Raw genomic sequence first — 24092 nt, forward strand, 5'->3', positions numbered from 1 at the left:
TTGGGGCATGTTATATAATGTAATGGTGACTTTGAGATGATCTGGTGCAAAAAAATCATTCTTCTGTTGTGGGGGGGATTGGTCGGCCATACAAAGGGCCCCCAGAAAACTCAGATTTTGCCCCAGGCTCTATTTTCCCTAGCTATGCCTCTGATGGCGACTAATTTCAAGAGGAGACATCCATTTTAGACAAATTGGGGAATCAGACTGAAGATTTGCCACTTACAAGCCTTGGCATTAAGGAAACAACAACTTAGATAAAGAGGTATTAATCTTTTTCGCTTTGGCGGTTCCCCTCCTCCACTGGGACCCTCGGATGGCTGGTCCTTCCCACCTTCCCTGACCTGGGGGTTGTCCACCCCAGATGTTGATTTTTCCAGTTGGCCCAAGAAACAACCATACCCACAGGGTGCCTGCCGTAGGCGGCAACCCTCACTTCCTGCAGTCCCTCACCAATTGGCCTTCTAGCCTTCCTCGGGGCAGGACTAGCCTTCTAGCCTTCCTCGGGGCAGGGCTAGAGCTCTCCTGTGTTACTACACAGGGAGTGGAGGGGGTTGGGTGTGGCTCCCACCCTGTTGCTTCACAGGGGTGGAACCAGTCTGGGGTGAGGCTCTCACTCGGGCGAGGTACACCGGTTTCCAGGCACTTGTCCTCCCACCCCACTTCCCACCACCGTACTTCCCCTCCTAGCTGTGTTCCACCACCCTTCCCAGCCCCTGCTGCTGCGGCAACTCCCGTCTGCTCGTTCCCCACTCCCTTATATCCCCTTCCTCCTCTCATTTCCCTCCCTCACCCCAGCTGCCGCTCTCAGCTTTCCCTCACAGTCATCACAGCTGTGGGGGGTCACGCCCGCCTGGGTTTGGAGCCATGCCCCGCCTTTGCCTCCTCGGCAGTCGGGGCTGCAACCACCTCCTCTGCCACCATGGGAGGCCCTGCCGCTGCCCCGCATGTCTGTGGGCCTCCACCCCCCCCTGCAGTCCTGGCTCTGCCCAAGGGGCTGGGGCCCCCCGCCGCCCGTGGTGGTGAGCGGGCGCGGATGGCCCATCTGGGTGCCGCGCACCCCCCTGCTGTGCCTGACGAAGCACATGCGGGGCTGGCTAGTCAGAGTGCCACGGCAGCTGTCATGGCCAAGCCCAGACATTGGCCTTTTAAACAGGAAGCTCATTTGGCCACCAAGTCTGAGTCAGAAGTCAGATCAGACAGAGTCATTGGGACTGAGGCAAGCAAAGGAGTATGAACCCTCTTTGAAGATTTCTCCATGGGAGTATCCACCAAAGTAAGAGACTGTCTTCACAAAGCGACCTTAAGACCTGAGACACGTTCATTTCTGGCCTTTGGAATAAAAAGGCAGCAAGATGGGTAAGTCTCAAAGACATAAGTTGCACCAAGGCAGAAAAGACATTCATTATGGTCATCATTTTTGATCTGTTTTCATTCTACACTGAGAACATTTCTTGAATAATGTCATCTCAACAAAGATGAATGAAAAGAAAAACTCTGAGATAAATGAAGTGCTCAGCTGAAGTCAGTCTTCTTTCCAAGACAGTGAAGAAAGAACTGGGGGAGGAGCATTCTCCCCACCTCCGTCATGTGACTGGGCAGGAAACCAGACTGTTCTCGGCTCTGGAGTGGGAGGGAGCACTCTAAGGCTGTTTTTGCACAGTCAAATTATCCCAGGGTAGAACTGGAATCTTTCATACTGCAGCTGATTTGTCATGGTTTGTCCTTCAGCACAGCTCCCTGGTGCTTCCAAGGAGTCGAGGCAGGACCTGGATGTAATGCCCCAGCAGTTTCCGCACTAGCCCACATCTTTTTCCATTTGTACTGTGATCTCTTCCGTGATCTCTTCCACACATGCACAGACAACCATTGTTTCCCGCATTCTGATTGAATGATTCTCCCCCCCATTCCCCCACTCACTTTCACAACTGTAGCTTTAAATGACTTTGAACCCAAAACTCCTTCTGTGTTGATAAAAGACATGGCTTTGATAGCAGTGGAAAAAAAACACAGAGGGAGAAACTGCGGATTTAGACAGAAGAAGTGGGCTTGACAAAAGGCAGTGGGAAATGGCCCTCCTCGAACCCCTCCGCATTCCCCTTTGCCATCCACACATTTGCTGGCTCCAAAGCCAAGAGGAAAACAGCTCTCCCGCTGCCACCCCACATTTCCCTCCACCATCCACACATTTGCCGGCTCCAAACCCAATACAGATAAAAGGGAAGGGGGAGCAAGTCTATCAAGCAACTGCAAGCACTTCCTAAGTCAATGCAAACATTTGTTGCTCCCAGAGCCTGTTGATTGGTGGGGCAGGCCAGAGCGGCAAGGCAGGAAAAGGCTCCAGTTCTGCTCCAGGTGCATTTGCGCAGTGCGGGGTCACACAGGGATATTGGAAAAGAACTGCCGATTTTGCCATTTTTGAAAGTTGCAGAGCAAAGGCAATATCGTGGGGGTGACGCCGGGGCCACACCAAGGCAGACCTGCTGCAGCTTCGGGAGCCGTGCAGAATTTTCTGCTGCACAGAGATATTTCTTGTGCTCACACAAGTGCAATTTTGCCATGAAAAAACAGCTAAAGTGTTCTGAAGCTTCTAAAAGACTTCTGTCAGTTCTCTGTGGCCGGCTTGCACAGTCCCACGTAGGAATGCACTGAAGACACAACAAAGGAGTTTGGTTTCCAAAACAGAGGCAGTGTGGTATCAACGACTGATTTCCAGTAGTTGTTACAAAATGCTATTATACAATAAAAAGTCATCAGTGTAACTTCAGTACACGAAAGCTTTTGTATTATCATTCAGTTTTTCATCATAAAAAGTCCTGTACAAGAAACCATGCAGTTTAGCACAGGCCATAATTCCAGTTAAATGTTCCAATTAAATGTTCTGATCAACAATAACAACAACATACCTACAATCGTATTCCTTTCCAACTTTCTTCTTAGAATCATAGCATAGCAGTCAAAGGGCCTACTTCTTTGAGCAAATGCACCTCACCAAACACAGGAATCGATTCTTCCTAGGCAAATAAGTGTTACTGCATATCACCATTCCTCAACATCTACGCTAATTAGGCTGAAACACTTTTCTTCATAATGTGTCCCTTTTGTGGATGGAACCAAGGGTACAGACATGGGTAAGCATAAAGTAGGTAAATACTCACCTGTTTTTGGGTTCTACAAATGGGGAAGATCCATCTGTATCAGGATCCAAAATATGATCTATTTCATTTTGTGCATTTTCATACATCTTTTTCCTCTCTACCAGTCCCTTGTTGTTATCAACTTGAGGAAAATCATAATACCCTTTCCGTTTGGCTTTCAGGCGTAATTTGTTGCGATAGTGCTCTATATCAGACTTCTGCTTGAGGGCTTTATTAACCTGAAGGTAAGTAAAAACAAATTTAAAATGACAACACCAAAATAAATTATTCTAACTAAACTAAAATTAGAAATTAGTTTTCATGGATAACATGTGCAAGAATACCTTCACGTTCACACCCATAGTCTAAATTAAGAGATTCACATATATACAGATTAATCTAATCACACTATTACCAGTATTCAGGTGAAGACAAACAAATTTATTGTGGCATAAGTTTTAGAGCCTACATTATGACACTGATATGAAAAAAACTGTTAGTCTTTAATGTAAATCAAATCACTTTGATTTTGCTACTCCACTGATTATGAAATGCCAAATTCATGTGTTTTTTGGCAATCATTTTTATAGCTTATAGATTGCGTCTAATAACTGAAGGAACAGGGTGGAGTTATATTATTTGTAGTGTTAGAGCCATATTTTAATTTCCTAGACAAATGTTGATAGACCCTAACAAAATTGTAGTAATTGATCCATAGGCTTTCATGGAGATTAAAATGGGACACCATTATGAACTACCTGTGCCAAGCCCTAAGCAAATCAAGCCCTAAGCAAATCAAATCACAATAGTATTGAACTAAGAAACAGGGGAATTTGAAAGCATTCTTTGACTAAGAGCTCCCATTCTGAGACATCTGTTTACTTTTTCCAGTCACCATTCACCTTATGTGTAAGTATAAGTTATAATTTTCTGGGTCCACTCCTGGGCCCAGTCAATAGATGAGGTTTCCTTGTTTGGAACTCAATTCCCAGGTGCATACAAGCCAGATTATAGATTGGGAGCAGGGCTTAACTATGCAATTCAAAGGAGGTGGGCTTGAAGCCGCACCCATCGTGCCATGCAAACTGGCATGGACAGAATCTGGCGTACAAACACTTAGGTTGGCGAAAAGCAGAGCAGTAGTGCGGCACCCGAACCCAGAAATAAAGTTGGATGCGATTGCTGCTGTGCCATTCAGGTCTGTGCTGGCATCCCGGGAGGGGGTGGGGTGGCATTCCCAGAGGTGTTTCCAGTTATTTTTAGACCAGGAATGCCCCCTTTCAGGGGTACATATTTACACAAGCAAACTGCATGGCATAATGCATTCTTAGGGAATGGACTAACTGGGTAGAGATGAATGTTTTCTCTCTGCTGGCACCCGTGCTACTGATTCCCTCTTTGGGAGAAGTGATGCAGTGCTGTCCCTGGCTGCCCCCCTACTCTCTCTCTATTGGATTAGAGTGTAAGTCTTCCTCTCCCCATGTTGTTTTCCCAGCCTGAAAAGGCAAAACTACATGGAGCTCAGTGGCGAAGCCACCAGGGGGAGGGGGGTGCGCCATGCACCAGGCGCATGGATTTGGGTCACGCATTCTGGCCCAGCTACGCCTCTGATGGAGCTTGCATGTATACTTCAGACAAGTTGTCCTAATTTAGCAAAAACAGGCTCTGTTGGTTGGGAAGGCTCTTGTTCTTAGACTGCTTTGTGGCAGCTTTTATATATTCAGAGTGCCAGAAACAAAAAAAATGTTTCATATCCTACTGGATTTTAATATCTATGTCAACCATTCACTGACTAATAATCCCTTAACTCTGAATATTTTATGAAGACTTGTCAATACACAAATCAATGCATAAAATAATCAATGGGATATGTTCAATGTATTGTCGAAGGCTTTCATGGCTGGAATCACTGGGGTGCTGTGTGGTTTCCGGGCTGTATGGCCGTGTTCTAGCAACATTCTCTCCTGACGTTTTGCCTGCATCTGTGGCTGGCATCTTCAGAGGATCTGATAGTAGGAAAGCAAGTGGAGTATATATACCTGTTGGAGTATCCAGGGTGGAGAAAAGAACCATTGTCTGTTAACAAGTAAAGGGTGCAATTAGCAAGCTAGATTTACATGTGTTGAGTGGGATCCACCCATTAGCATGTGAGTAACAATGAAGATAGCAAGGTCAATGGGATATGTTCTCACCTCTCCATTAGCAGTTTCCTGACTCCTATCTGATGTTGGATGTACAGGAGGCAAAGCTACAGGTTTTATGGCAATGAGTTGTACGGATCCAGAGGATGTGTCAAAAGGATCAAGGGAAGACTTGGCAACACTGTCAAAGAGTATGTCTCCCTCTTCTTCATCACTTATGGGCACTAAAACACATAGGGATTAAATCAGCATATATTTTTGGATTTTTTAAATTTTGAGCCTCTGAAGCAAAAAAAGAAAATGAATTCATGCATTAGATCAGGGCTGTGGCTTGCCATAGGCTTGAAAAACAGATCCATGAGGAATACAGGTTCCATGCTAACTTAAAGCAACAAAGAGGCAAGAAGAAATCACACATACTAGGCAGCTTTATGTTTTCCTAATTCTCCACCCATTCTTGCTCAAAACAAGCCTTCAGAATAGTAATCCATAATACATTTATTCTTTGAAGTACTCATAGTATATACACTCATCCTAATTTCTGGGGGAAACCCATAAGTAACCTGGAATAGCTATAGAAATTACCAGAAACTCTATGGTGCAGTCTTTTTTTAAAATTGCCTGCTGCCACTTAAAGAAGCAGCAGGCAAGGTCAGCTGCAGGGGGAAGCCTCCCATCATAGCAGGAGGCCTGGCAGCACTAATCCAAAGAGGCAGAGACACTGAAAGACATTCATCAGAGGTTATTGGCAGTCATCCACAGCACAGGTTTAGTCAGATGGTGGTCACCATCTGCCACCATTGAAAATAAAAACACAATAAGCAATTACTAGTTAACTGATAATGTTACCTGCTTTTTTGTTTTTCAAAAAGTATGTCCAATGATTTTATAAAGAGAATTAATCTGTTAGCACTCATATGAGGTCTCATCAATAAAAATCAGTTCAAAAGCTAAATTATATTCTTTACCATCACCCCCACCCCCCCTCCAAAAAAAAATAACATTTTTCAGGCACACATCAGACCAGTTCTTTGGACTGGCAATCCCAACTTCAGGAGAAAATTCAAAGGCCATAACTAAACTGTACTGACAAAAATACATCCATGTCGTCAAGTTTAAGGTTCAGTTTATTACCCCACATGGACTCTAAAGCTATCTCCAGGCATTTGGTTCTGGGTTTCTTCAGCCTCCGTGGGCCCATTCCACATGGGCCAAGAAAACAGGTGTAGGACACTATATAATCCATTTTGGGAGGGGACTTTGCACAAATACCGCCCCCAAAACGAGTCTGCTCCGTTTTATTTTCCCCAACCCAGGTTTCTGAAAATCGCTAAATAAGCAATCTTTTTGAAAAATCCCAGATTGGAGCTGCTCCCTCACGAACAGCCAGGCAGGAGGCACTTTATTTCCCTCCATTCTGCTCCATCCTCCATGGTCAGGGAGAAGCCACCCACCATTGCCTGGCCATTGCAGGGAGGCCCTTTTTCCTTTAAAAAATTTTTTGCGGGTTGCATTTGCATAGCTACGCAGCTGCAGCTGGTCATATTGTGGGATATCAACATGGATGTGGGGATTCATTTCACCATGCCTGTGTAGCTACACATGTGTTGCAGGACAATAGAAAAAACCAGAAGTGCCTTCATGTGAAGGCATGACAGCAACCTGGATTGTTTCCGTGGCCCCCAATTGCTGCCAGCATGGGATGCATGTGAATGGGAAAACAGGAAAGTGCAACCTGTTACACATTTGCTGGGCAAAAGGGATCTGGGATCAACTAGAAGTGCAAGATAGAGCTTAAAGTCATTTGCATATTGGTGACACAAACAAACTATCTAGATGACCTCATCCAGCGATTTCACATAAAAAGAACATACGGGACAAGATGACATTTTGTAAGACTGAACAAGAGCCCCTCAGAATTATTTTCTGAATACCACCCTCCAGGTAGAACTAGCACCCTGGCAGAATAGTTCCTCCCAATTCCAGCCCAAACATGTTGTCTGGAAGGATGCCATGACTGATGGTTCAAAAACCACTGAGAGGTCCAGAAGGTCCTGGACATCCTCAGTACAAATTATCCACAAGGGTGACCAAGGAGAAGAGGAAAAAGAGTTGGTGTTTATATCTTGCTTTTCTCTACCTTAAGAAGTCTCAAAGCAACTTATACTTCCTTCCTCTCTCCACAAAGGCACTTTGTGAGCTAGGTGTCACTGATAGAGTTCTGAGAGAACTGTGACTGGTCCAAGGTTAGTCAGTAGACTTCAAGTGAAGGAGCAGTGAATCAAACCTCATTCTCCAGATTAAAATCCACCACTCTTAATCACTACACCATCCTGGTTCTCATTTGTTTCAGTCCCATAACCAGACTTGAAACCAGATGATTGGAAGAGATCTTAAAAAACTGGTCTCATCTAGGAAGGCTTGGAGTTGTCCAGCCACTTACTCAAGAATAGAATCACTTACTCAAGAATAGAATATTTAAGACTGGTTGACAATTATTGAGATCTCTTTGGTCAAGGGTAGGGTTCTTTTAAGTGGAAGAATCAAACCCTGTTTGAAGGCTTCTAAAGAAGCGCTAACTACTTGAACCCCGTCAGCCAGTCTCATTCCCCAACCTGGAAAGATTTAAGTAACCAGGAAGATCATAAAAGCAGGTGATAGAACTTAAACTTCCAAGGATTCTATCCATATCCTCCAACTGAATAAACTGAAAAATATCCCACATAACTGGACATAATTGGATGCAGGAAGACTGGCAATCTTAGGGGAGAAGAAAGCAGAAAAAGGGGAGAATCTATAAGGGCTTTCAGGAAAGGGAAAGAGGAAATATTAGGGGAAATGAAACAACTCCTGCAAGTCCTTGTGTGTTCCCAATCGTCTATATCCTAATAGCCAAGTGGGCCAAATCTGAGATTACTTACATCTGGATATTGGACCCTTGTATCCAGATGTAAGTAATCTCAGATTTGGCCCACTTGGCTATTAGGATATAGACGATTGGGAACACACAAGGACTTGCAGGAGTTGTTTCATTTTCCCTAATATTTCCTCTTTCCCTTTCCTGAAAGCCCTTATAGATTCTCCCCTTTTTCTGCTTTCTTCTCCCCTAAGATTGCCAACCTCCTGGTGGGACCTGGGGGCCTGCTGGAATCACAACAGATCTCCCAACTGCAGAGATCTCCCAACTGCACTTCCCCCTTAGGATTGCCAGTTCTGGGTTGGAAAATTAATGGAGATTTGGGGGTTGAGACTTAGCAGTGAGGTTTGTGACCTCAGCAGGATATAATGCAAAGGAGTCCCCCCTCCAGAGCAGCCATTTTCTCCAGGGGAGTTGATCTTTGTATCTGGAGAGCAGCTGTAATTCTGGGTGATTTCCAGTCCTCCCATGGCTACTTAGCAGGGTGGAGTTGAGGGTATAATACTTTCTGGGGTCTTTCTGCACCATTCCAAAGCTCTACTCTCTAAATCTCCAGGTATTTCTTAACCCAAAGTTGGTAACCCTAGCTCCTTTTCATCTCCTATAAAGTCATAACTCAACAAAATATCTGAATTAGCCCAAAGATTTACACACCAATTAGAGTGCTCCTACAAATTCGAAAATAGTTCATGACAAAAAGGTAGATGAATAGAAGTAAAGACTTACAATAAAGAAAGGTAACTACTTTAAGGCTGTTAAAACAATATATAAATATTTGGAAACTCAGAAGGACATAATTCTGAGTTAACATGAACAGGACTGAGCAGCATGTTGCCTTGCATAACTGAAAAATGACCAGATGTCATCATGTCATAACAAGCAGAAACTAAAAGTGGAATTTCTTTTTTACCCAAGAAACAGCTGTTTGATAAATGTCACTTAAATTACAAATCTGATTTCAACTTTTATTTTCATCCTACTGACACATGAACATAAAATCAGGATGTAGTCTACAAATGTTACCGTATATACCGGCGTATAAGACGACTGGGGGTATAAGACGACCCCCCCCTCTTTTCCAGTTAAAATATAGATTTTGGCACATACTTGCCGTATAAGACTACCCTGCAGCAGAGGCTGCGACGACACCCTGTGTGGCCTCGGCCTCAGGAGAGGCAGGCCGATCATTGCGGGGGTGGGACAGAGCCCTGCTGCCGCCGCCGGCACCCCCGGGTGGCCTTCCTTGGCCTCGGTGGAGGCCGGCCTATCGTCGCGGGGGCAGGACAGAGTGGCAGCAGCGGCACCCCAGGTGGCCTTGGTCTTGATCATCAAGGGGGCGGGTCGAAGAGCGGGCTGCGGCGACAGCGGCAACACTGGGATCCGCCCCGGCCGGAGGCCAGGTGCGACAGAGGCAGGACACCTCCTGAGCTCCCTCCCCCTCACTCTCCCCTTTGAGTACCTCCCGCTCTTCACCAACTCCATGCCTTCCCTCTCAGCCACAACACCCACTCCTTCCCCCGCCTTCCACCACACCGTCCCATCTCTTCCTCTTTTCCTCCTTTTATCCCCTCCCCTTCCCCAGCTGCCCTAAAACCCCACTGCCTCGTTGCTGGCCTTCACGCAGGACTTCCGGTTTGTCAGGCCGCTGATCCCCGCTGGCGTGGGGTTGTCAACGGGGGTGCCCCCGGAGGAGTTCCCCTTCCCTGGCAAGCCCGGGGAGAGGACGGGGGAAGCCCCGCTGTCGAGGGGGCCATCCCCGGGGGTTCCCTCCACTGCGGGAGTCCCCCGGCCCATCCGCGCAGGAGCAGGGAACGCCCCTGGGCCCTCGTCGTTGCCGGGCTGGCTGCAGGGAGCTCCCTCGCTGGAGTGGCCAGTCGATCGGCCAGGCGGTGGCAAGTCTGAGAAGGGGGTGGGGGATGCCCGGCGTATAAGACGACCCCCGACTTTTGATAAGATTTTCCTGCATTAAAAAGTCATCTTATACGCCGGTATATATGGTAGCAAACTTAAGCTGTCATTTAGGTAAGCAATGAACTGTAAGCAAACACTGTGGACACTTCCATGTTTGCTCTGACCTCTTTCTCAGTGAATCCACTAAGAGTGTTCAAAAGAATACAATTAAGCTCTATAATCACCATTTCAGAGGGTCATGAAACTGATAAAATGTGAGGATGTTCATGATCAGATCCCACCCCCACCCCCCAAGTTGTCACAATGTAAATCAAGATACTATGCAGCTTCTATTTACATTTCAAAAATGCTGGAAGGATCCAGTCAGAAATGTTCAGGCATCTTATCTGTTTTGACTGTCTTCAATAAGCTGAAAAATGTATAAGGAACCTCGAGACACATCTAAGCATTGATACTGTGTGTTGAAACACACACCCCCCCCCGCCCCCGATCCTGGCCTTGGGTTTCATAAATACATGATACCTGTGATAGGGATGGTACTGGACTGTCCGCCTTTCTTCAATGTCTCATGAACTACTGAAGCACTGGGAAAATCTATTTTCCTGCAGAATGCAGCTGTCTTTCAGAGTTTGAAAATATACTTGAACATACTTGTATATTTCCACTCTAATTATGAATGCTTTAACTACAATTTTTAAATATATGGTAAAGTCTTAAATCTAACATTTTATCATAGGGAGAGCAAAAAATCTCTAGTTGCTTGTTCTAATTAACACCATGGGTATGTGTGTGTGCGGGGGGGAGTTAATAGACAACATTTAAACTCTTTTTTTAACCTTTTGCTTTAACACAACTGAATGTCAGCATCCTTTTATAATCATTACTCCATCCCACTCTTTCTCAAGCTCAGGCATACAATTTACCACATTTATTTGAATGGAAAAGAAGAAAATCAGTTTGTTTCTATAGTAACTACAGTTTCCTGAAATATATTCTACATATTCATACAAGCATTCTTATGCTGCTGGGATTAATGTATGGAATAAAATTTGGCCACAGACTGTTATTGGTATGCTGGCTGACGGAAGCAGGGGCACAGCATATGGGACAGCTCTGAAATTGGGTAGAATGTCTGCTGTTCCCCAGTAATAACCTTCCCCCCGTCTGTTGCAAGGGGGAAAAAACAACACGCGGAGCAGCAAGATAGTGGGAGCCATCGGGGTGCTGGCATCTTGATGAACTCCCCTTACTGCAAGGGGGCATGAGCTACCTGCAGTCCCTGCCTGGGTATGCGGTACACATGATTACCATCACCCCCCAGGCCTCTTATAGAGGCCCCCACCAAATGGGGAGGCCCGGCATGCAGCTCTTCCTCCCCTGAACGATTCCCTATGAGCAACTCACCAGGCTGTGACGAATTAATGTAAATCACAACAAAACACAACTAACAATATGGCAACACTACAAGGTCAAAAAACAAGGGAGGGTGGGTGAAAGAAGCCGCTGCAGCCCGAGCAGAAGAGAGGCCCGGGAAGGCCCGGCATGCCCTTACAAGGCTGCGGCCTTGCCCCCTCCACTTACATCACATGTTCGCGCCAGCAGCAGAATGGCCCTGCCTGCTGGGCTGGACATTGGTGTTGAGCCCGCCCATTTCCCTGCCTGCTTCAGGCAGCAACCGTGGCCAAGGTCACTCTCAGTCATGCTTTGCTGCCTGAGGAGGGGAGAATGAGCTTGAGGATGTGGAAAGACAACACAGACAACCACCTTGTGCAGAATAAAATTTGGCCACAGGCTGTTTGTTGGTATGCTGGCTGAAGGAAGCAGAGGTGCAGCATAGGGAACAGATCTGGCACTGGGCAGCTTGTCTGGTGCCCACCTGTGGTTGATGATGCAGTCAAGGAATGAAAGCCTTTAACAGTTTCAATTTCCTCACTGTCTACCCTAAAGCTAAGGCTCATTCCGCACATGCAGAATAATGCACTTTCAAACTGCTTTCAGTGCTCTTTGAAGATGTGGAATGGCAAAATCCACTTGCAAACAGTTGTGAAAGTGGTTTGAAAACGCATTATTTTGCGTGTGCGGAAGGGGCCAAAGTAATTCCCCAGTAGTCATTACTTTTGTATTAACTGCTGTTCAGCTGTAGTTCTGCTTTGGCATTTTCTCCTTTAACTTTCAGCAGTAGTCATTTCAAGTCCTCACTATTTTCCTTTAGTAATGTATTATCAGCAGCATATCTCAAATTGTTAACATTCCTCCTCCCAATTTTAACACCACCTTCAACTCAATCCAATCCAGTTTTCCTTATGATAGGTTCTGCAAACAGATTAAAGAGAAAAGGAGATAAAATTGTCTAACAACTTTGCCAGTTGGAAACCATTGTTTCTCCATATTCTATCCTAACAGTAGCCTCTCGTCCAAAGTGCAGGTTATGCATCAAAACAATCAGATGATGTGGCACGTGCATTTCCTTTGAAACCAGCCATAGTTTTTCATAATCCACACAGTTAAATCTATGAAACACAAGATTATTTTCTTTTGAAATTCTCTCATATCCTCTAGTGACCAATGTTAATTTTCAATATGATCTGTTGGGTCTCTTCCTTTTCTGAACCTAGCAGTGAATATCAGGCATTTGTTGTTCCATATATGGTAACAGTCTTTGTTGTAAGCTTTTCGTCATTGCTTTACTTACATGAAAAATGAATGTGATGGTCCAATAGTTGCTCCAATCTTTGACATCTCCTTTTTTGAGAACTTGAATGTAATTTGATCATTTCCACTCTGTGGGTCATTGTTTTGTTTTCCATATTTTGATAGCATATTTTTGTCAAGATTTGGATGGACTCTGTTTCTGTGGCTTGAAATAGTTCTATCGATATCCCATCTACTCCTGGTGATTTGTTTCTCCCTATTGCTCTCAGTGCAGCTCTTACTTCACTTTCTAAAACTGTAGATTCTTCTTCAAAAGATTCTTCTTGGAAGGAATCTCTCATCCTAGCAGCTATTTTGTATAGTTCTTCAGTGTATGGTTCCACCTTTTCTTTATTTTGTCCTGCTGATCTTTCAGCATACTAACTGTGCTGTAAACTGCCCTTTGATTTCTTGGATCTTGTGGAACAGATCTCCTTTTTTGTTGTTTTCTTCTATTTTTACACTGGTTATTATAACAGTACTCTTTGTCTCTGTGTATAAGTTGTTTTGATTCTGTTTCTGTCACTTTTTACTTTTGCTTCTTGTCTGATTTGGTAATTTAAAACATTTTCTCAGTCATCCATTGAGGCTTTTCATTTCTTTTGACACTGAATTTATTTCTTTGGGCTCTGAAAATAAACTGGAAATTAGCTGTTTTGGTCAGCTTGGGGATATCTGAAAGCTTCCAAAACACTCTCATATTCTTAGAGCAGTGGAAATTTATCTTCCAGAAATTTAGAAGTGTTTCAGGTATCAGGGATTGGAAACCAAGGGGGAAACCAAGGAAGGTGGTCTGCCATACAGTTGATTGGTGGCTTCATCCACCCTTTAAATTTTAAAAGGTCATTGTTTTTTGATAGGAAGACCTGGTCCTTTAATATTTAATAACTGCTGATCAGGTAGACCAGGCCTTCTGAGTAGATCTGGCCTCTCTACTATCCTCAGGAAGTAATGGTTTCTATATACCTGATCGACTGTTAGTCAGAATCTCCATTTTAAAGCACCAGTTTTACGAGGGTACACCTGGCCAGGTCTTCCCATAGAAAATAATGGTGCTTTAAAATTTAAAGGGGATGGAGACGCTGACTAACAGATGTTTGGAGAAACAACTTCCTCCTTCTCCCTCCTTTCTTGTTCATGCAGCCTCTGGGACTGAGGGAATTGGTGTGTGTGTGGGGGGGGGGACAGGTATTGATAAAATGTTCACCAATGCTCAATGCCCGAAAAAATCCCAAAATGTTAAGGAAAGTCCTAGTAATTCAGAATAACAAAAAGCATGCCCTCCCCAAATCTGAATTCATCCAGTTTTTACATGTACACTCCTAGATACAATAGGTTATGTCAGAATATATTTACAATAATATCACAACCATTTGAGATTATGTAAAAATAGTTAGTGTCCTTTCCAGAAAGCACTAAGGGCTGATCACAGATATTATAATATTGGGCAGTGACTTGTTTCATGATCCTGCAAAATGTAGAGCAAATTAATGAAGTAACAGAAGTTTAATGGCATTACTTCTATGATACCAGTACTCCAAACTAAGTGGTTTGGATCACCAGATACCACAATAGTTTGGTTGAAGTCCATAAGCCCCTAATTTACTTGCCACATAGCTTACAACAATGTAGCTTTTTAAAAGATCCAACATAATGTCTAAACTGGGTCATAATGCAGAAGCTTCTCCCCTGTTTTCAGCTGAATATTCAGTAACTTGCAGAGCATTAAGTAAACCCAAGAAGGAGCCTACAGCACTTCAGAGAATGTGCTGGTAAAAGAATCCTATTATGTCTGTGAGAACAGAGGCTTCCTGTTACAGAACTGCAGAGTCTATCTTCTAAAAAAGAACTGTAGCCCAAAGGCTTATTTTTTTCAGAGAGAGAAAAGTTTGCTAACAGAAAATACTCGTTTTTGTTCAGAGCTATTTAATGTTTGGTCATACATGCACAATGCTGTCCTGCATCACAACAGGTGCATTGCAGGAATGCTTGTTTCTGGCTTTCACCATTATTTGATACAGACTGTAATCATGCAACTGAAGAACCCACACAAATGGGCCATAGAATAAAGCACTGAGCTTAGATATTATGTCTTCTGCCTGAAAATAGGGACCATTCTCCTCCCCCATATAAACTAGAGCCAATGCTGTCTAAGGACTAAACAACCTTGCCTAAGTTAAAGGAACTCCATGTAACTGTAAAAAGAGTACCATCTAAAAATGAAAAACAGAGCAGAAAGCATTAAAACATGCCTCTAGCAAAAGTTACTGTCTTTTTTGGCAAAAAACCATCTGGAAAACTCTGTGACCTGTGAAGAGCTGATCTGTGATCTGTGCCATTATTCTATAAAATATGAGGATTTAAATTAGTTTTATTTTAAAGATATGATACAATTTTAACAATGAATGACAGGTCAATTCCTCCAAAACACTGGCTGCATCAGTCAATCTTTCCTGCTTCTATCAGTTCATCCAGCTCCTAATTGTCCACTTGCAGATGCCAACAGAACATTCTGTGTGTCTAATTTGGGATGCTTTTGAAAAGAATTATAATTTCAAGTTTTATCCTTTACAAGTAACCACCAAATGCTATCATTTTCCTCTCTATCTAAATGTCAGAGGGATAGGATCTAAAATTGGTTTGTTACTATGACAACTCATGAACCAACCTTAACTTTTTGGCTCAACAGTGCAATCCCATGGACAGTTACTCCACTCTAAGCTCATTGACTTCAATGGGCTTTAACTGGAGCACCTCACTTTAGGATTACACTATTAATCAAGCAATCTGAATAGCAAAGAAATGTATTCCAATGTTCAGATATCCCTGAGATCCCATCTTTAAACCAAGATGTTAAAAGCTTAACCGGTAATGGACCAATGCATGCCCTCGACATTTGCTACCATGGAACTTTGTCAAGGACAGAAAAAAGACATACAGCACAAACCAGCAGCTTTTTAATCATGCCGAAATGTTTTCATTTAAATATAGCTTTCATGCATGCAAAAGAATAAATATTAATTTTAGTGCCAAGGAAGCTCTACACATGCACCTGACTGAGCATGCCATGCTGTCAATTTCTTGCCATGAAAAGAAACAGGGAACCTTGCATACATAGCATCACAGAATCAACTATATTCATATGAATATATGATTTCATTAAGATTCTAAGTAGCCTCCTTCGAATTGTACTGTATGTTACCCAAAGAGCTAGATTCCTACTCACTTTAACTGTTCTGTCTTGAGAAAATATGAGGGAAAAAATATTTTACTTTTTACTTTATTTTGGATTTTTAACTCACCCTACCGCAAACAATTATTTTGATACTTATACACTATTTTTCATTGCACTGGCAACCCAAAGCAGCTTACAGTATTCTCAATTTTATCCTCATAGCAACCACCCTCTGAGGCAGTTTAGGCCGAGAGAGTGACTGACCCAGTAAGCTTCCTGGGGGGTTTAAATTTGAGGTTCCCAGATACTGGTCCAATACTGTAACAATTACACTGCACTGGCTCATATGTAACAAATATGTAAAGTAATATAATTTATACCTTCACATTGTAAAATGGTAAGGGATTACTTTCTTTTCTTAAATGGGGTATTCTACATAATACGAAAGCGGTGATTTCAATAGCCATTAATCTAAAGGCACATTATAATTGTAGCCACTGTTGATTCAATGAAATATCAGTACAATTTTAATGAAGAAACTAAAATTTCTTACCAATTTTCTTTGAGGAATTAAAACCTAAATGTCAAGAAAAACAAATAAACAGAAAATAATGTCCTCACTAAGATATATCAGACTGACAAATGGACAATAATCATGTCTCTTTAATTGCTCCCAGGAAAGATTAAAAAAAACAAATTGCATTTTAAACATTCCAATTTTATTTGTTATAAATTACACGTCTTTTTCTCTTCAAATTTGAATTTTTAACGTCAAAAATGAAGGAATTTGTTGCACTACTGACTTTTAAAGTTAAACAGAAAATAAAGGTTTTAACAAAAATATGGATTTACAGAATAAAGTAGAGTTGATGGATAAAATAAGATTTAAGAATAAAAAAGTAATATCTGAGTATTACATTAACTAATATGATTTGTATGTTATTTCAAAATAATTACGTCAAAACGTGGAATGAAGTAAAAAAAGATTTGTTAAGGGGAAGCAAACGTCAACTATCCTTGTTATGGATAATTGCTGTGATTAAGATGAATGTTAATTCTGCTTCAAACCACACCTGTGTTAGCAAACAATATTACATTTAAACAATGACAAAAGGGAATAAACCTCAGACTAAACATAAAATTCTTCAAAATGCAAGGGAAAGAGGAAGATTAGATTTACTTGACCTGAAATTGTATTTTGCCACCTGTTGCTTGGTTTGGTTGATTTTGTTGAGAAATAGAAGGCTTTTGGAATTAGAGGGACATGATAAGAGATTCAGATGGACCCTCAAAGGTGTAGCCCCCATCTTCTATTAGCTCCCATTGGAAACAATGGGGGACGGGGCATCCCCTTTTGAAGTCCATAACTTTGGGCCCCCTGAACCAAACCTCACCAAACCTGGGTAGTGTCATCAGGAGAGTCTCCCAACAAATCCCTGAAATTTTGGTGCTGCTAGCCTAAAAACAGCACCCCTGCAGGCCAAAAACTGAAAAAAAAACCCACTAAAAACCCCACAAACAGGAAGCAGAGCTTCGGACATGTAACGGGGGGAGGGGGGGGTCAAAACTGGGAACATCCTTGAAGAGAACACATGGTTTTGAAGATCCACGACACAGTTTGAGGTAGAATGATATAAGAATGATTATTATGTTATTGCCAAAGGGTATTAGTTTCTGTTGAAACTTGAAACAGAAGAATGAATGAAAAAGCATATGACAAAAAGGCCAGTAAAGATGCAATATAGAAATGGATCAATGGGAAATTATGTAGTTAGAGGACCTTAAATTTATATTAAGTTCCAGTCTTAAAATGTTTCTATAAAAGGACACATCATTGATATTTGTCACAGGAGAAATTAGTAAAAATGTATCAAAAGGTTCTGAATGTGTGTTGGAAATGGGAACACCATGAAAGGTCATTTTACCATTTATGATGGACTTGTCTCTAATTTTTTTTAGCTTTATTACAACTACATTCAATAATTTGGAAGATTTTAAAGACTAATGTAGAAATGAAACTGGAGGCTTACCTTACAGGTATTATGGATAGGTAGTTTGAAAAGAGATATAGAATTTCTGTAGATTTTCCAAGCTGTGTGGTTGTGGTCTGGTAGTTTTTGCTCCTAATGTTTTGCCTACATCTATGGCTGGCATCTTCATAGGCATGTCATGGTAAGATGCTTTTCTCTGCATAACACAGCGTAGAGATATTGTGTGATGGGGCATATATTTTATCCATCTCACAGGTAGGAGGGGGGGTGAGGTATACTTTCATGTGTCCAGGTGGAGTTCAATTGCAGTTGCAGTAGCATTGACAAATGCATTTGCAATCTCATTCACAATTACATTAGAATATGTCTCTGCATTTGAATGTCTTGCTTTTTGGTTTTGGTGTTTTTTAGAACTGGTAGCCAGGTTTTGTTGATTTTCAGACACGCTTCCTTTTTGTTGAAACTGTCCCGGTGTTTGTGGGTTTCAATAGCTTCTCTGTGTAATCTGACATAGTAGTTGTTGGAGTTGACAAGAATTTCTGTGTCTTTAAATAAGATCCCATATCCGATTATTTTCAGCTACTGATGATACCTCAGGCTATGAGTCGGCAGTGCTTTCATGTTCTTTGTGCAACTGCAACTGACACACATGCCTGGACACATGCAAATGCACATCACTTTCCTCATCTGTGAAGTAGACAAACATATACCACCACACAATCACTTCACACTGTGCTATGGAGAGAAACACATCTTACCGTGACATATCTCTGAAAATGCCAGTGATAGATGCAAGAGAACAGCCACAACAGCCAATTCATTCTGACTCTGAAAGCCTTCAACAATATACAGAGCTTTATTTTTATATATTATACCAGCAGTGAAAGTATTGGATACGCAAAAATGGAAAACTTCCTCTGTACCCGCAATATGTCTTTGTTTGTTTGTTGGATTTAAATCTAAGAGAAGAATGTCCTGGGAAGATTGAAATCAGCTGAGATGGCTAAACTTACTTCCTTGATTACAGAAAATAATCTACTGTAACTTTATAGATAGCTGAAAAATCTTGATAGACTTTTTACTTAAAATGGAAAAAATGAACTGATCTGTGGATTTGAAGACGAGGAGAATAAGAAAATAGAGAAAATAGTAATTCATATTTAATTAGTAAGAATTCAGTAGCAATGAACTGAATTTTACTTCTATATTGGCAACTAGAAAGCAAGTGGTGAATTCTTAATTGGATTTGTATTTAGCGCAGAAGAAATCAGAAGCCGATCTTTTTATTTTTCAGTAGCGTTCTTGTTTGTATGTAGCTTTAATTGCTGTTAGTCTTTTAAAACATTAATAAAATAAGTTCAAACTGAAAAAAGTAAGCAATAATCTATGAAGTGTGGAAATGGCTACAATAGATTGAAATAAATTGGATCATTGTGGCATCTTAAAGACTAACATGTTTTCATTCTAGCATAAACTTTCATTGACTGATCACACAGCTTCCGTGTTTCCCTGAAAATAAGACAGTGTCTTACATTAATTTTTGCTCCCAAAGATGTGCTATGTCTTATTTTCAGGGGATGTCTGATTTTTCTGTGTTTTGTTCATCGGGCATGCTTCCAAACAAAAACTTTGCTACATCTTACTTTCGAGGGATGCCTTATATTTTGCACTTCAGCAAAACCTCTACTATGTCTTATTTTCAGGGGATGTCTTATATTCAGGGAAACAGGGTACATAGGAAAAAACTGTAAATACCAGAGTCAAAGGACCATGAAATACAAGAACTACCAGGTGATATGTAATTATGTCACATTTAAATGTGATAAAGAAAAGAATGTAGATCATTCTCATGAGCAGTAATTGGTGATAACATCAATTTTCGTATTTTTAGTTAGTTAGCAATTTGAATGGCTGTGAAATCTGTATTTGATTCTGATCATTAGACGGGGACTCACACCCAGAGGCATAGCTAGGAAAAATGCAGCCAGGACAAAAATCTGAATTTTGTGCCCCCACCCACCCCCCATGTAGGTGACCGCCCTCCCCCATCATGACCAAACAATGATTTTTTGCACCAGGTCATATAAAAATAAAATAAAAGGACCCACAAAGGCACTTCCAAATGGCATTAATTTGTTGTCCTGTATGACACTCCAGGGCAGAAGAAGCATCAGGCTTGGTATATATGTGCGGAGACTTAGGTAGTAACGTTTAACTTTTACACAAAAGCCCTTAAGACTAGCAATATAGAAGGGATTTCAACAATTGATACAAAATCAGAGTGAGGGGGAGAGTGATAGGGAGTTCTCAAATTGCCTAGATGATAAACCCTAAGCAGAGCATTAAAAATGCAGCCAAAAAAAGATTTTAAAAATGTGGCCAAAATCCATAGGTTCCAAGAGACTGTCTAGTAAAAACCCATGTACTTGGTGTCTTATTTTTTTTAAGGGAGCAAACACCACTCCTTCAGGAACATAATTCTGTCCTATCTAGTAGCACACATACAATAAGCAATTTGTAGTTCCCTAAAGTCTGTGCCAGGGAGGCTTGCTGGGGATGGTGGGGACACTGGGAGGGCTTGCTCTGCCTGTGTATCCTGTTATCCATGGACAGGGAGGTGTGCTGTGGATGGCAGGGGGTTGGGAGGGTTTGCTCTGCCAATGGATCCTGCAATTCATGGGCTGGGAGGTGTGCTGGGGATGGGGGGAGGCTGGATCCTGCAATCCATGGGCAGGGAAGCGTGCTAGGGATGGGGAGTAGCTTGTAGAGCTTGCTCTGCCTATGGATCCTGTGATCCATGGACAGGGAGGCTTGCTGGCATGGGGAAAATTGCACCCAGGGCAACACCTGCTCTGGGCGACCCCTTGCCCCCCCGCCCCACTAACCTTAGCTGGTGGCAGTCTTGGGTGGCAGTCCCTGGTGGGGCCTGGTGGGGCTGGACATGGGCACCCAGCTCAGGCCTCTGCCAGGCCGTGCAGGCCTGAGGGGCGCCCGACAGCGGCCTCCGCCAGGACCGGCAGGTCCAAGTTGGGCTGAGGAGGGAAAGAGGGGTGTGGGGGCAATTTTCCACATGACCAGATCATGTGACTAGATCGGCAGCAGCCCAGGGCATATGTCCCTATATGTCCCCATGGTAGTTACGCCCCTGCTCACACCTATCTGTATATCAGAGATGTACATTATGCACTCTTGGGATTTTAAAATCTACTCAGTGAAGTTAGGATTATCTATTACTCAGAAATAGCCTACTACCACTTAGAGCTATTGTGAACTGGTTCTATACTTTTCTTCAAAACATTTGAATTGTACACTTATCTATTTCTCAAGTGGGGTCCTCATCTGTAATATGTGAACTGGGGTCACACTGATATTACCAGATTTTCCTGCAAAGTTTGTGCACCCCCAGGTTTGCAGAAAAATCTGAAATCTTTTTTAAAATGATGGTTTAAATTTCAAAAATGCATAATCTGTGCAAACAAAAACAATGCAGTTACCTTTCTTCATCAGAGCTGGTAGTGTTGGCATCCAGGAGCCTCTCTGGGCCTGGTTGCAGTGATGTCTGGGAGCTGAGTTCAACAACATGGGAGCCACTTCCAGACACTGCAGCTACTGCAGCTGGGCCCAGAAATGGCTGCTGAGGCCTGAGCTGCACCTGGCTCAATGAAAGGGGGAGGATGGGATTCCACCCCTCCATGAGTCTTGCGGGGCCCCATTAGCAACAGGAGATCAAAGCTTGGGGGAGAAATGGGAGGAATAATGATGAGGGGAAAAAGAGCGGATATTATCAGAGAATGGTAGGGGTAGAACTAGAGAAGGGGTAAGAGGGAGAAAGAGAGGTGAGAAAGATGGACAGAAGTGGAGGGGTGAGAAAAAGAAAGAACACTGTTAGAGAGGGAAGGAAGCAAAGGTGGAGAAGATTCAATCTCCACACATTTCTTTCAGATCCCCACTTGTAATTATATAATCCTTAGTAATTCCTGCATTTCATGATTCTGCTTTTTACAACTTCTTTCCACCTCATAAACAACACATATCTGCCAATGATCAATTCTCCTTAGGTCTGACTTGCTCCAGTACACAAAAACTTGTGCTAGAATAAAAATGTATTTCCATGACTATCCTTCTAGAAATATTCCACAAGTCAGTTGCTATGTATTATTAGTTATTGTTAATGTGTCAGTCCTGCAAGCAAAGGGCTTTGTTGTCATCATGAGTCTATGCACAATACTACTGCAGTATTCTTTACTGAAGTATTCTTTACTTCTGAGCAAAGAACTACTCTAGTGTTCAATAGGTCTTCCTCAGAGTATGTGTTTAAGAAGAGAACCCCAAATTTCCAATCTTCAGCATCGGCAACCACTTACACTGTAATGCCAGAACAATGTTCTATTCTGTGAAACTGTATTAATGCAAAATTTAGCAGACTCCGTTAAACTTTTTAGATGTCACTGCAAGTTTTAAGATGAGAACACTGACAGCTAATCAAGACAGAAGGTTATAAAAATATGACTATGATTGTCATGCATTAATTTGTATTGTACAACATTTACAGCTCAAGTAGTGGAAGCAAACAAGAAGAAAAAAAACACATAAAATACTTGGAATTAAGATACACTTCTTATCAAGTATAGCCAGTACACTATTAAATCACAGAGCCTCCTAACACCAGGGTGCTCTTTAACTTAGGGCCATAGAAAACATCAGTGGGAGAACGCCTATAGAAAAAAAAAGCCAGCTAAAGCTTGGAGGAATATTACACATTTTCATATTGCCTTATTATCAGACCTGGCCCAACTGAAGCAGAAATAAAGGATATGAAATACAGGTACAAATCTAGGTTCCCATGTGGAAATCTCGGTTCCCATGTGGAATCCATTATCATAATGAAAACTAACAAATATTTACGAAGTTTCCAGATTCTAAATAAATATTGAGTACAATGGTTACAGGGGTTGCTTTTTACATCATGGAAATTTGTAATAACAAACAGGGAAATATGGTCATGAAGCAGAATAAATGCAAAGGCGATTATTAGGCATAGAGTATTTTAAAAGGGATGGATTGCAACATTGCATTGTCTGCAGTAGCAATTGGTCCATGGGAGAGATTACAGCCATGTGGTAGATTTTTCACTAGGAAACATTTCTCACCATTTCTCTTTCTTCCCTCCTCTTTTGTCATTTTCTGCTGTGCCATTACTTTCTGCGGAGAGCCTCTGCCTGAATTGGGCTTTCCTGATTTGTTGCTGATGACAGAACCATTCTCACTGGGCGACCTGCTGCAAGTAACCATAGCAACAAGGAAGACTGTAAGTTTCTCCTGCATATTCCTCATTTCAAGGTTATTGCATTTGCTTTGTTTGCATCACTGACTGTTCAAATTTGATTTTATCCAAGAAAGAAAGAAAATATGTTGCAATAGAGAAATACAATATTTCTATGGCATCTTAAAACTGAAAAGGATTTCTGTGCATTCCTAACTGAGCACCTCTTCTGTAAAAATCAATTATTTAAAAAAATGTTGCAAGGGATAAAATATTATTTTCCCATAAAAAGGCCACCAAACCATTCTGATTTCACACTTTTTTATCCCAATATTCCTTGAGAAACATGACTGCAGATTCTTTGCAAACATTTCCTTGTTCTCTTGCCATAATTTATATTCTTAGCAAGGTTTTACAATATTAATATGCTATATATGCACACACAAACATACAAATATACATTTTAACAATAAAGTGAAAACAATACAATACAGCAGTTTCAACCTTCAAACAATTCTATTGCAATTCTCATCATGGAGACCAATAACAATATCAATCCATGCAAAACCAGTAATGTGAATTTCTATTTGTTTCATCTTTTCAAAGACCCCTTGGGCCATTCTGTAAACCTTTGCTCTCACAGACACCTGCAAAAATATGAGCAAATGGAAAGAGGCAGTTACTACAGAGTATTTTCTGTATAGATAATACTATTGGGAACAGTTCTGATTATTAGCTGCTGGATGGGGTGGGGGGAAGCAATGGCTGGATGGGGGGGTAAGCCTTGGGCTTGTTTATTCATACTTGGTCTGGTTACCATGGGCAAATGAATAATGAGCAAATGAATAATGAGAGCCCATATACAT

At 42.0% G+C, this 24092-nt stretch overlaps 1 protein-coding gene across 4 annotated transcripts in view; it reads right to left on the reverse strand.

Annotated features, from left to right (window-relative positions):
* KIAA1549L (KIAA1549 like) overlaps nucleotides 1–24092 on the reverse strand; it is a 175126-nt gene that overhangs the window by 34712 nt on the left and 116322 nt on the right. For 3 of the 4 annotated variants that reach the window (XR_007243580.1, XM_048485597.1, XM_048485599.1), the window contains exons 13-16: nucleotides 23114–23241; nucleotides 16526–16549; nucleotides 5330–5502; nucleotides 3159–3376 (exon numbers count right to left, since the gene is read on the reverse strand). Coding sequence is in view for 3 of the 4 variants with exons in the window: in XM_048485597.1 (XP_048341554.1) it covers nucleotides 3159–3376; nucleotides 5330–5502; nucleotides 16526–16549; nucleotides 23114–23241 (543 nt within the window). In the remaining variant the exon portion in view is untranslated. The remainder of the gene's footprint in view (nucleotides 1–3158; nucleotides 3377–5329; nucleotides 5503–16525; nucleotides 16550–23113; nucleotides 23242–24092) is intronic. The other variant, XM_048485598.1, reaches the window with a different exon arrangement.

This window comes from Sphaerodactylus townsendi, linkage group LG02 (assembly GCF_021028975.2).
Source record: "Sphaerodactylus townsendi isolate TG3544 linkage group LG02, MPM_Stown_v2.3, whole genome shotgun sequence".
In the NCBI taxonomy this organism is placed as follows: domain Eukaryota; kingdom Metazoa; phylum Chordata; class Lepidosauria; order Squamata; family Sphaerodactylidae; genus Sphaerodactylus; species Sphaerodactylus townsendi.